This window comes from Ochotona curzoniae, unplaced genomic scaffold, assembly GCF_017591425.1.
Source record: "Ochotona curzoniae isolate NIBS_2020 unplaced genomic scaffold, NIBS_Ocur_1.0 scaffold_4763, whole genome shotgun sequence".
Classification (NCBI taxonomy): domain Eukaryota; kingdom Metazoa; phylum Chordata; class Mammalia; order Lagomorpha; family Ochotonidae; genus Ochotona; species Ochotona curzoniae.
In genome coordinates, this window is record NW_024467123.1 from 4492988 (window position 1) to 4506187 (window position 13200).

Consider the following 13200-nt stretch of genomic DNA (forward strand, 5'->3'; position numbering starts at 1 on the left):
TTCACTGTCTTCCCTGTCATCGATGATTTGTAGGGGTGAAGGTGGTAGACCAGAAACCACCAGGTAAGCGCAGACAGCCCGCGTGCAGGAAGACGGCTGACAGCGTTTCTGCATTCCATGTGAGCTCCTCTCCCCTAACCTCGGTGTCTGATGTCCCAGGAAGAACAGATTACTCATGAGACGGCTGAAAGACAGACATGATTTAAGGACTCTGGAAACCAGATAGCTAAAGGTCACGGTGCTTCTCTTGAAAAGGGAAGACAGCAGAGCCTGCCAGCAGACTAAAGGCAGGTCGCTGCTATGGAAAAAGCGAGGGCTCTGGAATCAAACCCTAGCTCTGCCCGTGAATTACCCTGAGCCTTAGCTCTGCTGAAAAACACAGGATAAAAAAAGATCTGCTTTAGAGGAACTGGAAAGAAATGAGGTAGGTCCACTAAATGCCAGCATGCCAATGCAAATAGCAAATATCCAATTAGCTCTCTGGTGAGCTTGACAAGAACCCCTGATGAGATGCCAGAACAAGCCAAAAAGGCTGGGAACCCCCCACATGCCTGAGATCTCATCAAGGACTGGTGGCCCCAGCATCGCTCCACCTCCAACAGGAGCGGACAGAACCAGGTCTGCCTCGGTTTCAGGGCTGGGTGACGCAGCCTTTCCCTTTCCTGCGCTGCCCACTCCCATCCTCCACACAAGTCAATTTTCATTTCCAGATTTATGTAGGAAATAAAAATCTCTGCGGGGAAAAAATTCACTTGGCATTTATTAAGTGCAAGAGTCTACGTTACATCAACTCATTTTGTGAGCTTGAGAGGGAGACAGTACAGGAGGTGGAAACAAAACCAAATTACCAGGAATGAGAGTGGGGTTTCTGAGCAATAATCCATCCCACAGGAAGAGAGAGTAAGTCGGGCTGGTGGGAACGCGCCGCGTATCGACAGCCCTCTGTAGCCCAGCATCCCCTGACCCATCCCAGCAGGCTGTGCCGGGAGGCAGGAGTCAGAGCTGTCGTCCTCCAGCTGGACAGGAGTGATGTTTACCAAGACAGGGAGACAGTTAGCTAAGCGCCTATCAAACTCTACCATGACACTGACCATGCTTATACACGGGCAAAGGGGTTACCTACTACCTGCTAGCTTCCTGGTCAGTCACGGTCAGTATGCTCAAGCCAGGAGCCAGGCTGGCTAAGGAGCCCGGCTGGCTAAGGAGCCCAGCTACTTGAGCCATCATCACTGTCCCCCACAGTCTGTACTCTGAAGAAGCTGAAAACAGGAGCTGGTGGCAGAGGTCCAACCCAGGTACTCTGATGGCAGGTGTAGGCATTTTAACCACTAGGTCTAAGCCGGCTCCTCACTTGAAAAGCTGGTACCCATGTCAGAGTGCAGGTCTGAGTCCCAGCTGCTCCTCTTCCAACTCAGCTCACGTACCTGGGAAGACAAATGACGGCGTCCCAGGTACTCGGGCCCCTGCCGCTCCCATGGGAGACTTGGACTGGAGTTCAGGGTTCCTAGCTTTATTGCACTCTGCCTTACCAAAAAAAAATGTCATTGCAGCAAGTTCTATAATCTGTAAGCAAATGTGACAGCATCCATTTTTGCAATAATGACAAACTAAGTTGATTTCAAATTTTCTCTTGAAAGTAAAATAACCTAAAATGTCACCACAATCATACCACTTGATGTGAGAGGTTCCCGCAGCCATCTGCTCCCAGAACACACAGCAGTGTGGACAGCGGGTGCGTGTCCGCGCCTTTCCCGGGGCCCCTCCCTTCACCAAATGGGTCCCAAGCCAGACTCACCTTGCACTGGAAGTCAGATCCTTCATATTTCATACATCCCGAAGCCAATGTGGTTTCTCCCTGGTCATCTTCTTCGATGATGGCAAAGCAATGTCCATTAGTTCTGTAAGGGAATACCCACTATTGACCTCTCACGAAGACAGAGTGCTCATGAATGGCACTGATGCCTCAAGGAGCTTATTTTCCAAATTAGGACTGCATTCACATGTGACCTACTGGCAAAGCCACGCAGGCTTTGGGCACGGGAGTGGCTATCCCTGAACTAAGATGTGAAGGGCTCAGGAGGACCCTGTGTCCAGGTGAAAAAGATTTCTGTTTGCCGCCAAGTGGCAAACTTCTTGCTAATGCAGTCATGTGATCACAGAAAGCTTACTTGTGAAGCTTAAAAAAGTAATGTTTCAAAAGTATGCTTAAGATAATGCTGAAGTCTTTCTATCCATAATACTTTCAGGATTCACATTTATACATGAAAACAAATAAAACTCATTTTATTTTTTAATCTTTATTTATTATTATTATTATCGTGTGAGATCCACAGACTCAATCTTGATGTGATGGAAAACAGGCAGAATTTTTTTTAATTTTTTTTTTATTTTTGTCAGGCAGAACTTTTGTGGCTGTTAAAATTTCAATTTATATAAGCATATTTATAGCATTTCCACAATATATCCACCTAGAATATGATGAATATGGAAGATACTTCTACATTTTTGATGTCACCATTTTATTATATCAGAGGTATGCTGTTGTCACTTAAAAATTTTCGTAGACCAACTAGGCTGCAGCTCCCACTGGTGTACATGAGGGCTGAGTGTGTAGTGGGCTGGGTTGGTCTGAGCTATAGCATCCAATGATTTGTGTATGACATGGGGTTGGAGACAGAACTGACCCAGCAATTAGAATGACCAGTGTATACGCAGGCTGATGTGGGGGACAGACTGAGCCAGATCCTGTACTGGCAAGCACACGTAAGAGTCAGGTCTGGGATTGCCTCAGATGTCTCTTTGGGAATTCTCCCACTGAACCACTAGACTCAGAACTCCAACGACGTGGAGAATCGCAGAATCTGTAGACTGACCCTAGAGTGCTGGTGTTAGAACTAGGCCTCCTCAGTAGAAAAGACAGAGCAGTGGACGGCATGCCCAGATGCACACGGAGGATATGGCAGACCATTGGGACCTAGAGGACATGTGGTACCACAGCAGGAGGACAGAACAAATTGGTCAACTACTCCAGCCAAGCAATGACAGCATATATCTGGGTGAATGGAGACTCTAGGTTGGACTGTGTGGACTGTGTCAGCCAGTGGACCTTGGAAGGATTTCCTCATCCTTGGACCGGTGAGATCAACAGCACTTCAGAACTATTGAGACCACTTAAGCAGAACCCTCGGACATGCCCCACATCAGGGACCCTGGGATGGCAGTTGGCCGCTCCCTATCCCTGGATGCTGGGATGGTTGGGAGGCTGGGTGCGGCTTCACTCGTCTTCCCCCTTCCCAGACAGAGGAGGAGGAAAAAGTAAGTTTGGAGGTAGTGGTCTCAACCACACTCCCCTAACCCTCGATCCTTCCCACCCTGATCAACTGTGCTATGTAAACATCATCAAAAAATTTTTGTAGAATTTCTCATTTTCTGTTAAGAGGGAAATGTGAGGTTAAAATTCTGCTAAAACTGATGATTCAGTTTTGTTTGGGAACAGGGAGGGGGAATAAGTTACTAATAAATAACCCATCATATCAGGCAAGTACTATATAAATGTCTGGGCAATTAATATAAATGAGAAACTGAAATAGACAAAACACATTTGGCTTGCAGCACAGGGGAGGACATCTGGCTTAGCAGGTAAGAGAGGATGCCCACATGCACAACTGGGGTGCCTTAGCTGGTTCAAACCCCAGCTCTGCTCCCGATTCTGACTTCAACTGCCTGCTAATGTGCACCAAGGGAGGCAGCAGGCATGACAAGCCGCCTTGTTGCTGCCACGTGTACAAGAGGGCTGGAGTAAGTTCCTAGCTCCTGCTTTGGCTCTGCCCTATCTCAGGTACTTCAGACATCTGGGGTGTGAGCTGGGGGATGGGAGATGTCTTACCACCTTTAAAATAAGGAGCAAACTTTCAGCAGGCAGCTAGAACAGAAGGAGCGCAGGAATTTGAACCTAGGCTCTCCAATATGGAATATATCCACCAAAGCAGCATTAAAACCACCGTACCCAAAGCCTGCTCCACAATAGCGTTTTTATTTATCAAGGAAGTATCAATCATTTAGTGGAACAATGTTCTTATATGCTAAGTAAGTTTTTTCAGTCCTCTGGAAAGATACTGTACATAACCTGAGAGAAAAACCTCAGATAATCTTAGCAATTTTTCCAATAGCACCAGACACCACTCTACTCACCTACCTTTAAGGGGAATTGCACAAACACTTACATGCATGTGTTATTGATCGCATCATCTGGGCAGTGTCCTGAGCAATAGCACTTCAAAAAAGGCAACGTGTCCTCTGGGGCCAAGGTGGCTCCATTTTCTGACTTCTTCTGGTCGGACTCCGATTTTACCCCAGTGCCATGGAGCATACTGTCTAGATTCTGTCCTGTATTCAAATAAGGAATCTGTAAGTATACAATTTCTGGAAAGCTGTCCACAGTTTTTAATGAGGCAATGTTTCTACGTTCTTAACACAATAATTGCAACAAATCTTAAAAGCACTGTGGATCACCTAGAGATAGCTAGGTTACTAGTCTGCACTAGTGAAGGCAAGCCAGGACAGCACAGGCTTGACCTTGGTCTTAACCTGTGGGAAGGGCTGAGACTGTCTCCACAGTAACACACACACAAGTCAGGATTCTTCTCCTGAAGTCTTTGGTTCAAAGCTGGTGACTAGCTTTAAAATGTCCTTTATTTGTACCCTTCTGTGGAAAGGAGCTACTAAGCATCTTGCTGGGGCCTTTAATTGCTTAAGTAAGGGAACAGCGTGAGCATGAGACCAAGTGTGCTATCTGGAGCTCTTTTATCTCGAGGTCATTGGTTGGGATCCAGACCTCGCTGCCAAGAACTGAAGGTTACTGGAGGGCAGGCAGTACTGAGTTTATGGAAAGAGAACTGGGTGTTTGCATTAGAATCCAGTGGCCTCAAGTGACAGGTACAGTCAGACGTGGCACTGAAACCTTTCAGACAGGAAGCAGATCAGAACTGCAATGCCTGCTGTAGGAACTACGTCTGCCCTGTCACTCAGCTAAGATCGCCTAGCCATTCTTGTGGGTTTCCCTCAAGAGTCAAACACCTACATGTGGGCCTTTCTTTTCCTTTCTCATTTCCTTCCTTCCTCCTCTCCCTTTTCCTTTTTTTTTTTTTTAAAGATTTATTCATGTTTATCATAAAGGCAGATCTACAGAGAGGAGAAACTAAGATAAAAAACGTCCATCTGCTGGCTCACTTCTCAAGTGGCCACAATGGCCAGAGATGAGCAAATCCAAAGCGAGGAGCCAGAGCTTCCCCTGGGTCTCCCACGCAGGCGCAGGGTCCCAAGGCTTTGGGTCATCCTATACTGCTTTCCCAGGCCACAAGCAGGGAACTGGAAGGGAAATGAGGCAGCCAGGACATGAACCAGGATCCATACGCGATCCTGGCGCATGCAAAAAGGATTTAGCCACTAGGCTGTCCCACTGGCCCTGTCTTTCATTATCAGCACCAAATAAATAGTTCAGGACACACTGTGGACATGACTTTAAACTTAGCCATACTGACAAGATGAAATCTTGGGAACAGAAAAATCATGCACTTGCACACAGCAAAATCAGCAAAGAACGTGTGGCTTGACAAGTATGTCAGGGATCCAACACTCGGCAGTCTGACTCGTCTTCCTTACACCAACGTGCAGTGAGGAACTTCACTTCTTGGGGAGTGTAACACATGCACAGGAGAAACGCCTTCAACAAAGACAAGGTGCTAGGCTTCCGTAGGACACACGAGAAAGCACAGTGTCCAGTCCCTAATCAGCACCGTCCTTTCCAAAACAGTGCAATGTCAGGGCAAAGCTGCTGGGAGCCTTCCAATTTTCTATGCAAACGGCAGACTTCACATGTTTTCAAGAGCATGAACTGAAAAGATGAAGGTACAGCAAAGGAATAACTGCATTAGGTGGAAGAGACCCGGATGCTGATCTTTTCTGGGCCCACCCCAGGTTCAGCTGGCTGTGTGACTATGTGTGACCCATTACACTCCTCCACCCAGTAAGCCCAGGAGACCAGGGACAGCTGAGAACTGATTCAGCTCTCAAACTATGTTACAAGGGCTGGTGCTGTGGCACAGTCAGCTAAGCTGCTGCCTGCAGCACTGACATCCCATACTGGAGTGTTGGCTTGTGTCCCAACTGCTCTACTTCCTATCCAGCTCCCTGCTAATGCACTTGGGAAAGCAACAGACGGCAGTACGAAACACAGTACCCTATTTCTATCATTTCTACTTCTTTATGGCCTAGAATATCTCTACAGCGAGATGCCCCCTCTCATCTGCTGCCGAAGTACCTGGTGCAGCACATGTAATAACAAAGAGAAATTAATGCTTGATTTCTGCCCCACCCCCCTTTCACAATTTGTTAAAATTACTGACCTGGATACCTTCAATAATAACCAGTCAGTTTTTTCAATAAGATTGAAAAGGAATGTATTTCAGTCACTACAAACTCGGGAACTTATACATAATAAATCAGTTTTAATACCCTGCAGTTATTATCCTTGCCAATGCTCAAATGGTTCCAATTCTGCCACATCAAACAGGTCCCTGCATCCTCTGAGCTCTCCCTTGCTCTGCAGCCAAGATGTCCCAGGTCACCTTGCACTTGCCTTGCCAGATTCAAAATCAGCAATTTCTCCAAGGAGTTCCAAGCCTCTCAGTGGAAAGAGAAAATCAAGAGGCCATGATCTGTTGATACAGCACTTACTGCTATGGGGCTGTTCAGTAAAATAAATGTCTGAAACATAATTTTTAAAGATTTTATTTTTAGTTATTATTTGAAAAGCAAAGATAAAGAAAATGGAGAGACAGAGATCTTCTAACTGCTTATTCACTCCCCAAATGGTTGCAATGGCTAGGGTTGGGCCAGGCTGAACCCCAAAGCTTCTTCTGGATCTCCCAAATGGATACAGGGACCCAAGCTCTTATCTGGTGTTGCTTTCCCAGGTACGTTAGAAAGGAACTGGGACTCTAACTGATACCCATACGGGATGCTAGCATTGCAGGTGCAGGCCTAACTTACTATACCACAACACTGACCCCAACAATATTTTTCTTTCCTTTACCTGTTTTTAATTCATGAAAATGTATTAGGTAAATACATACTGGTAATAAGCTTTAAGTTCTGAAGCAGAACAATGAACAAAGTTCCTTATTAATTAGAGCCCTAAATCTTAAGAGGGGAAAGACAATACAAACCAATAAACACTGCTGTTGGCATTGTTTTCACAGGGATTCAGAGATAAGTGCTAGGAAATCAAAACCAGCAGGGTCACTTTCTAACACGCAGTACAGTGGAGGGCATCTACCCAAGGCCAGGGAGCAGGCCGGCAAGGATGGACAACCAGAGACTGCAATCCTCAGCACACCACAGCTAGAAACTCACGGATGTTGAGCAGAAACCAGAAACAAACTGAATGTCAAAATATCAAGGGTCTGTATTGCCAAAGGTACAGCTGGACTCCTCAGGAGCTGCCACTAAAGCCACCCAGACTGCTGAGAACCCCCTTCACTAAACCACCACCTCAGCACAGCGAGAATCCCACAGGTGACTACTGGGCTGTCATAAGGCCAGCCACTCTCCATGGCCATGCTACATGTGCAGCAATGACTGCAGAGCACGTTTCTAACCATCCTTCCTCTTAACAGGAACTGATCTCTTTCAACCACACACCCACCGCTTGGCCACCAAGAGGATCAGCAGCTGAGAGCACAGAGCAGACCAACTCTGGGTTTAGTTTCCTGGGAAGACACACTCACCAAGAGCCTTCTGGCTGCGCATCAAATGCCCTCAAGAAGGCTGTGAGCATCACCGGGCAGACCAACATGGCACCCCATTAACAGACACCGGCAGCTGTTCCTCTCCTGTCGGCAGCATGCGTGTGCACACACTCATGTGCTCTGTCTTGCAATTGTTAAACAGTTATTTAAAAGTCAGAGTTAGACTGGAGACAGAGAGGTCTTCCATCCGCAGGTTCACTGCTCAGATGGGATGCCTTTCCACGCCATGCCACAACACTGAGCCCACTTACACACTCTAAATGCCTGCCTTCCTCCTCAAGATTGAGGCAAAGTGCAGCCCTGCTCTCAACTGAGATAACTGCTATTCCAACAGCTTTAGATCCATTCCCCCTGGGGGTGATTTGTTTGCCCAAGGATGTATATCAAATTTTGACACTAAGATTAGAAGGAAGTCTATTGGAGGAAGGAGGGGAGTGTCTGGGGAAACATTTCTTTATCAATTAAAAAGAGATGTGAAGAGATACATCCACTCCCCTTTGTTTCACTGAATGTTATCAACAAGAAGCTGTGGCGTCTGCCGCCTCAGCAGGCACACCATGGCTGGCTGCGAGGTGAGCTAACCCAGAGCTAAACTGACACATGCAGGATGGCACAACTAGTTCCCACACCTTCAGACTCCTGCTAAGCTTTCTTAAACTGCTCTTTTTCTTTTTTTGCTACCCGTAGCTGAGAGCATACTGACAGATGAGTTAAACTGCATCTCAGACTTTCAGTTGCCCAGCTGATGTCTATCCCCCTTCCCAAGCTAATCCAACTCCGATTTTGTTTAGGGCACAATGCATTCAGCCCTAGGAAACACAGAGATTAATTTAAGAAAATGGCAAGAAGCTGTTTGCCCATAGCCCTGGATTAGGTTCATTGTAGCCAATAAGCATTAGGATAAGATCTGCTGGGAGACAAATGTGTTTCCGGGACACCTGTGCTTTTCCAGTTGAGGCTGGTACCCCCCCTTCCTCATTTTTCCTGCCTCAAATGAAGAGCAGTTACCCTGCAACCAAACAGGAAGACCCAAGAGAATTGCAGATGTCCACCTTGACAGTGCTGCATGACTAAATGAACGCTGGTTGACACCCACAACCTATGTTCACACTAAACTCAGTTTAAGTCACTGCCAGTTGAGTAACCAGTTACTTTCAACTAAAACCAAAGTTTAGAAGCAAAAGGACTAAACATCGATTAGAAGTTACTATCAATATGCGGAAAATCAGTCAGGTGGGTGGAAACTGGTGGGAGGGGAACCCCAGACTATACAGAATTTCAAAATTTAAAATAATAATAATAATAAAAAGAAGTTAGTATCAGATGACTCTAGAGCTGCTACCATAGAACAGTGGGTAAGGTTTTATTTGCGACACCATAAGGCTCCCACATGGGTGCAGGTTTAACTTCCAGCTGTTCCAGTTCTGATTCAGCTCCCTGCTACTGACCCGGAAAAAGCTGCAGAAGGTTGCCCAAGTGCTTTGGCCCCTAGTACACACACAGCAGATCCAGATGAGGCTCATGGCTTTGGCCTGGTCCGGTCCTGGCTGTTGCAGCTATTTGGAGGTGAACCAACAGATAGAAGCTGTCTTTCTCTCTGTAACTCTGGTTCTCAAAATAAATAAGTACATTAGAAAAAAAATGGTGGTGGTGGGGGGCTTCCCCGGTGCTATGGCACTGCAAGCAAAGCTGCTGCCTGCAGTGCCAGCATCCCATTTAGAGGCTTGTTTGAGTTCTAGCTCTTCCACTTCTGATCCAGTTCTATTAGTGTGATTGAGAAAACAGCTGGAGACAGCTCGAAAGTTTCTGCCCCAGAAGCCACATGACAGACCCAAAAGAAGCTCCTGGCTCCTAGCTTTAGTCTGGCCCAGCTCTGGCAGTTGTGGCCATTTGCAGAGTGAGCTACCAGATGGAAAAATCTCTCTATGCAATTTTGCTTTTCAAATAAGTCTTAAAAATGTATCAGATGCCTCATTCTTCCAGTGAAGCCAAAGTGACCTTGTCTCAATCTAAGGCATTTAAACCCACATCAGAATACTGATGCTCACAAAACCCCTGCTTATACCTAGGATAAGTGTCCTGAGACACAATTCAAGCTAAAGTTAGAACTGAAGTAACTTTTTTTCCATTGCACCACTCTGAAATTCTCAGTAATTCCTAGGAAGTAAGAACTTTACTAATAATTTTCTTTATAAGCAGATACTTTTTGTGCTATCATTTGTGGCAACTATCAAAATAATTTTCTCTTTTTTTGCCTTGTTTTTGTTTTAAATAAATATTTACTTATTTGAAAGGCACAGCAAGAGTGTGAGAGGGAGAATCAGAGCCAGAGCCAGGGATCGATCTGGCTCACTTCCTGAATGGCTACAACAGCTCAGCGGGCCCGGGTTGGACCCAGGAATGAGACGCTCCTGAGGCTCCGTGGGAGTGGCAGGGGCCCAGGGACTCTGGGCATCCTCCCGTTTCCCAAAGTGCATTAGTGAGAGCTGGGCAAGAAGTAGAGCAGTGAACTGGTGTCCACATGGGATGCTGGTGTCACAGCCCGCACTTTAATCTGCTACACCACTTAAGGGAAACAAAAGCACATTTGCTTTTTATCATAGGCATGTACAATTCTTAAGTCTTTCTGTTTATTTATATCTGATAATTAACCAAAAATGTATTCCATTTAATAAAAGTATAGTACATGAAGATACTTCAAGAAGTCCATGAGCCGGCTGCTGCTGTCGTACAGTAAGTAGGCTCAGCTTCTGCCTGTGGTGCTGGCATCCCTTATGGGCATCAATTCATATTCCAGCTGCCTCCCTGCTTGTGGCCTGGGAAAGCAGCAGAGCACAGCCCAAAGCCTTGCGACCCTACACCCACATGGGAGACCAGAAGAAGATCCTGGTTTCTGGGTTTGGATTAGCTCCTCTTGGCTATAGTGACCATTTGGAGAGTAAATCAATGGGTGGAATATCTACTATCTCTATATTTCAAGTAAAAATAAATCTTTTTTTAAAAAAAGTACATAGAGAACAAATTACAAGAAGTTTATTCTGGTGCAAGAATTCTTAAATCCACAGGGGTTTTGTTTTTGCTTTTGGTTTTGTTTGGTAATACACATTTTCCTCGAACTTTTCCAAATAACCTTCATTGAACAATCTGAGATGGTGTGGGGGATGAGGATTTTATACTACACTGCCTAGAGACAACCTACAAAGACCTTATTTCTTCTTTTACTTCAAATAGAGATGACGTGGAGGTAAGAGGCAAACAGAAATGTTACTATTAATTTTAACTCTTCATTCTTAAAACAATGACTGCTTTGGTTGATGCTGATCAAGCAAGCATGTCACCGATATAAAAATAAAAATGTGTTAAGAAATCTGGTGTTTCACAGAGAAGAGCGGCTTTTACAAGACGCCTCTGTATCCTGACTACGGCAATAATGATACTGTTATATTTGAAGCAAAACATAAGCAGCCCACAGCTTTAATGAAAATGCCAAAAGCTTTATGCCGCTCAGCATCTTTCTTTTTGTGGATGGATATTAATCCATATCACTGTGAACCAAATGAAAGAGCAGCCTAGGAAGTTAAAAAAAAAATTGAGCATATGACTATGTTCACTAGGCTCTATCTGAAATCCTTCTGGAAACACAGTTCTTTCTCTTCAGTTAAAACATTATGCTAATTAAATCATACAGGAAAAACCTCTCGTGCAAATGCAGCTCTTATGACCAAGAGTCCTTACAATGACTTCCTGCTGGGAGACGCAAGCGAGGAACACGCAGGGTGATATTACAGTAGCGGTCAGAAATCGAGTTTCAGCAAAATTTTAGCACTCAGCACAGACAAGTGCCACTTACATTTCATCACATTTAATCCTCCAAGACCTCATGATGCCGTATTGAGACAATGTCTATGCTACGGATGTGCAAATAGGCTCTGAGAGGCGAAGACTTTCAAAGGCATTAGAAATAGTTTCTACTGAAGCCAAGTTCGAAAGTTTAACATGTGTCAATTGCCTCTTAAAAAGCCATGCTGGGGTCCGAAGTGGTAGCCTAGCAGCTAAAGTCCTTGCCTTGCAAGCACCGGGATCCCATATGAATGCTGGTTCTAATCCTGGAGGCCCCATTTCCCATCCAGCTCCCTGCTTGTGGCCTGGGAAAGCAGTGGAGGGTGTCCCAAAACCTTGGGACCCCGCACCTGTTTGGAAGACTTGGAAGAGACTCCAGGCTCCTGGCTTTGGATCGGCACAACTCCAGCTGTTGCGGCCACTTGGGGAGTGAATCAATAGACAGAAGATCTTCCTTTCTGTCTCTCCTCTCTCTCTCTCTCTCATCTAACTTTACAAAAAAAAAAATAAATAAACCTTTTTTTTTTTCAAACATTGAAAATAAATAGCAGTAATAGCTTTCTTGAAATGCTGGGCCTAACTGTTCTGTTCAAAAGACAACATGAGTTGAAAGAACAGATACTGTAGCTGGCATGTGGCACAGCGAGTTAAGCCACTGCCAGCAATACGAGCTAGCATCCTTATTGGTGACAGTTCAAGTCCTGGTTGCTCTTCTTCCCATCCTTGCTAATGTCCCTGGGAAAGCCGCAAATGATGCCCCAAGTGCTTGAGCCCCTGCAGCCATATGAGATTAAGCACCTGGCTTCAGCTTGGCCAGGCCCCAACCACTGCAGCCATCTGGGAAGTGAACAGGAGATCAAAGAGATCTCTTTGTCTTTGCAGCAAATAAAATGAATCTATCCTCAGCCCCGCCCCCCCCCAAAAAGAACAGACAAGAGAATGAATGCCTACATCAACTACTGCAGAGAGCACCTACTGACCTTGAACATGAGAAAGGAAGAACAGGTAGGCTCCCAGTAATCGAAGGTAGATACAGGGCTGAGTCATTGTTCACCCTCAGTGTTGCCTGTCCTCTGTCACCTTGAACAAATGATCTTTGGGTGACCTTCTCAGGGAGGTGTTCTAGTGGCAGGCCACAATCACTTGACAAAGCCTCCAACGCCCACTGTTTTCTCCTGAAAGACAAGAAAGTTAAAAGGCTAATGAGCATAACTCAACTTTGTAAAGCCTGCAAAAATCAATAGGAAAACACAGGCCCAGGCCTACTTCCAGACGAAGCTCTTCTAAAGCACCGGGCTGAAATAACTTAGTGGCGGACTGTAACCTCTGGATCTCAGAGAAACACATTAACTCTCTCCTTGGCTGCTCACATGTAAGCTGTTTGATTTTCAAGAAAATATAAGCCATTTACTAACATTCTTTCAAATCCTAAAGGATGTAATAAAAAAGATCTGGCATGTTTCTAACCATTTGTTCTACAGACAGAAAAGAACATTCACACAGAAAATCACACACACTTGAATTAGCAACAAGCTCCCTCATTAAAGCAAAA

General features: G+C 45.4%; 1 protein-coding gene across 1 annotated transcript in view; it reads right to left on the minus strand.

The window, feature by feature from the left end:
- Positions 1 to 13200, minus strand: part of BMPR1A (bone morphogenetic protein receptor type 1A) — a 63396-nt gene that overhangs the window by 20048 nt on the left and 30148 nt on the right. The window contains exons 2-4 of the mRNA XM_040970413.1: positions 12629 to 12823; positions 4224 to 4386; positions 1796 to 1898 (exon numbers count right to left, since the gene is read on the minus strand). Of these exons, the coding sequence (XP_040826347.1) occupies positions 1796 to 1898; positions 4224 to 4386; positions 12629 to 12695 (333 nt within the window). The 5' untranslated portion in view covers positions 12696 to 12823. The remainder of the gene's footprint in view (positions 1 to 1795; positions 1899 to 4223; positions 4387 to 12628; positions 12824 to 13200) is intronic.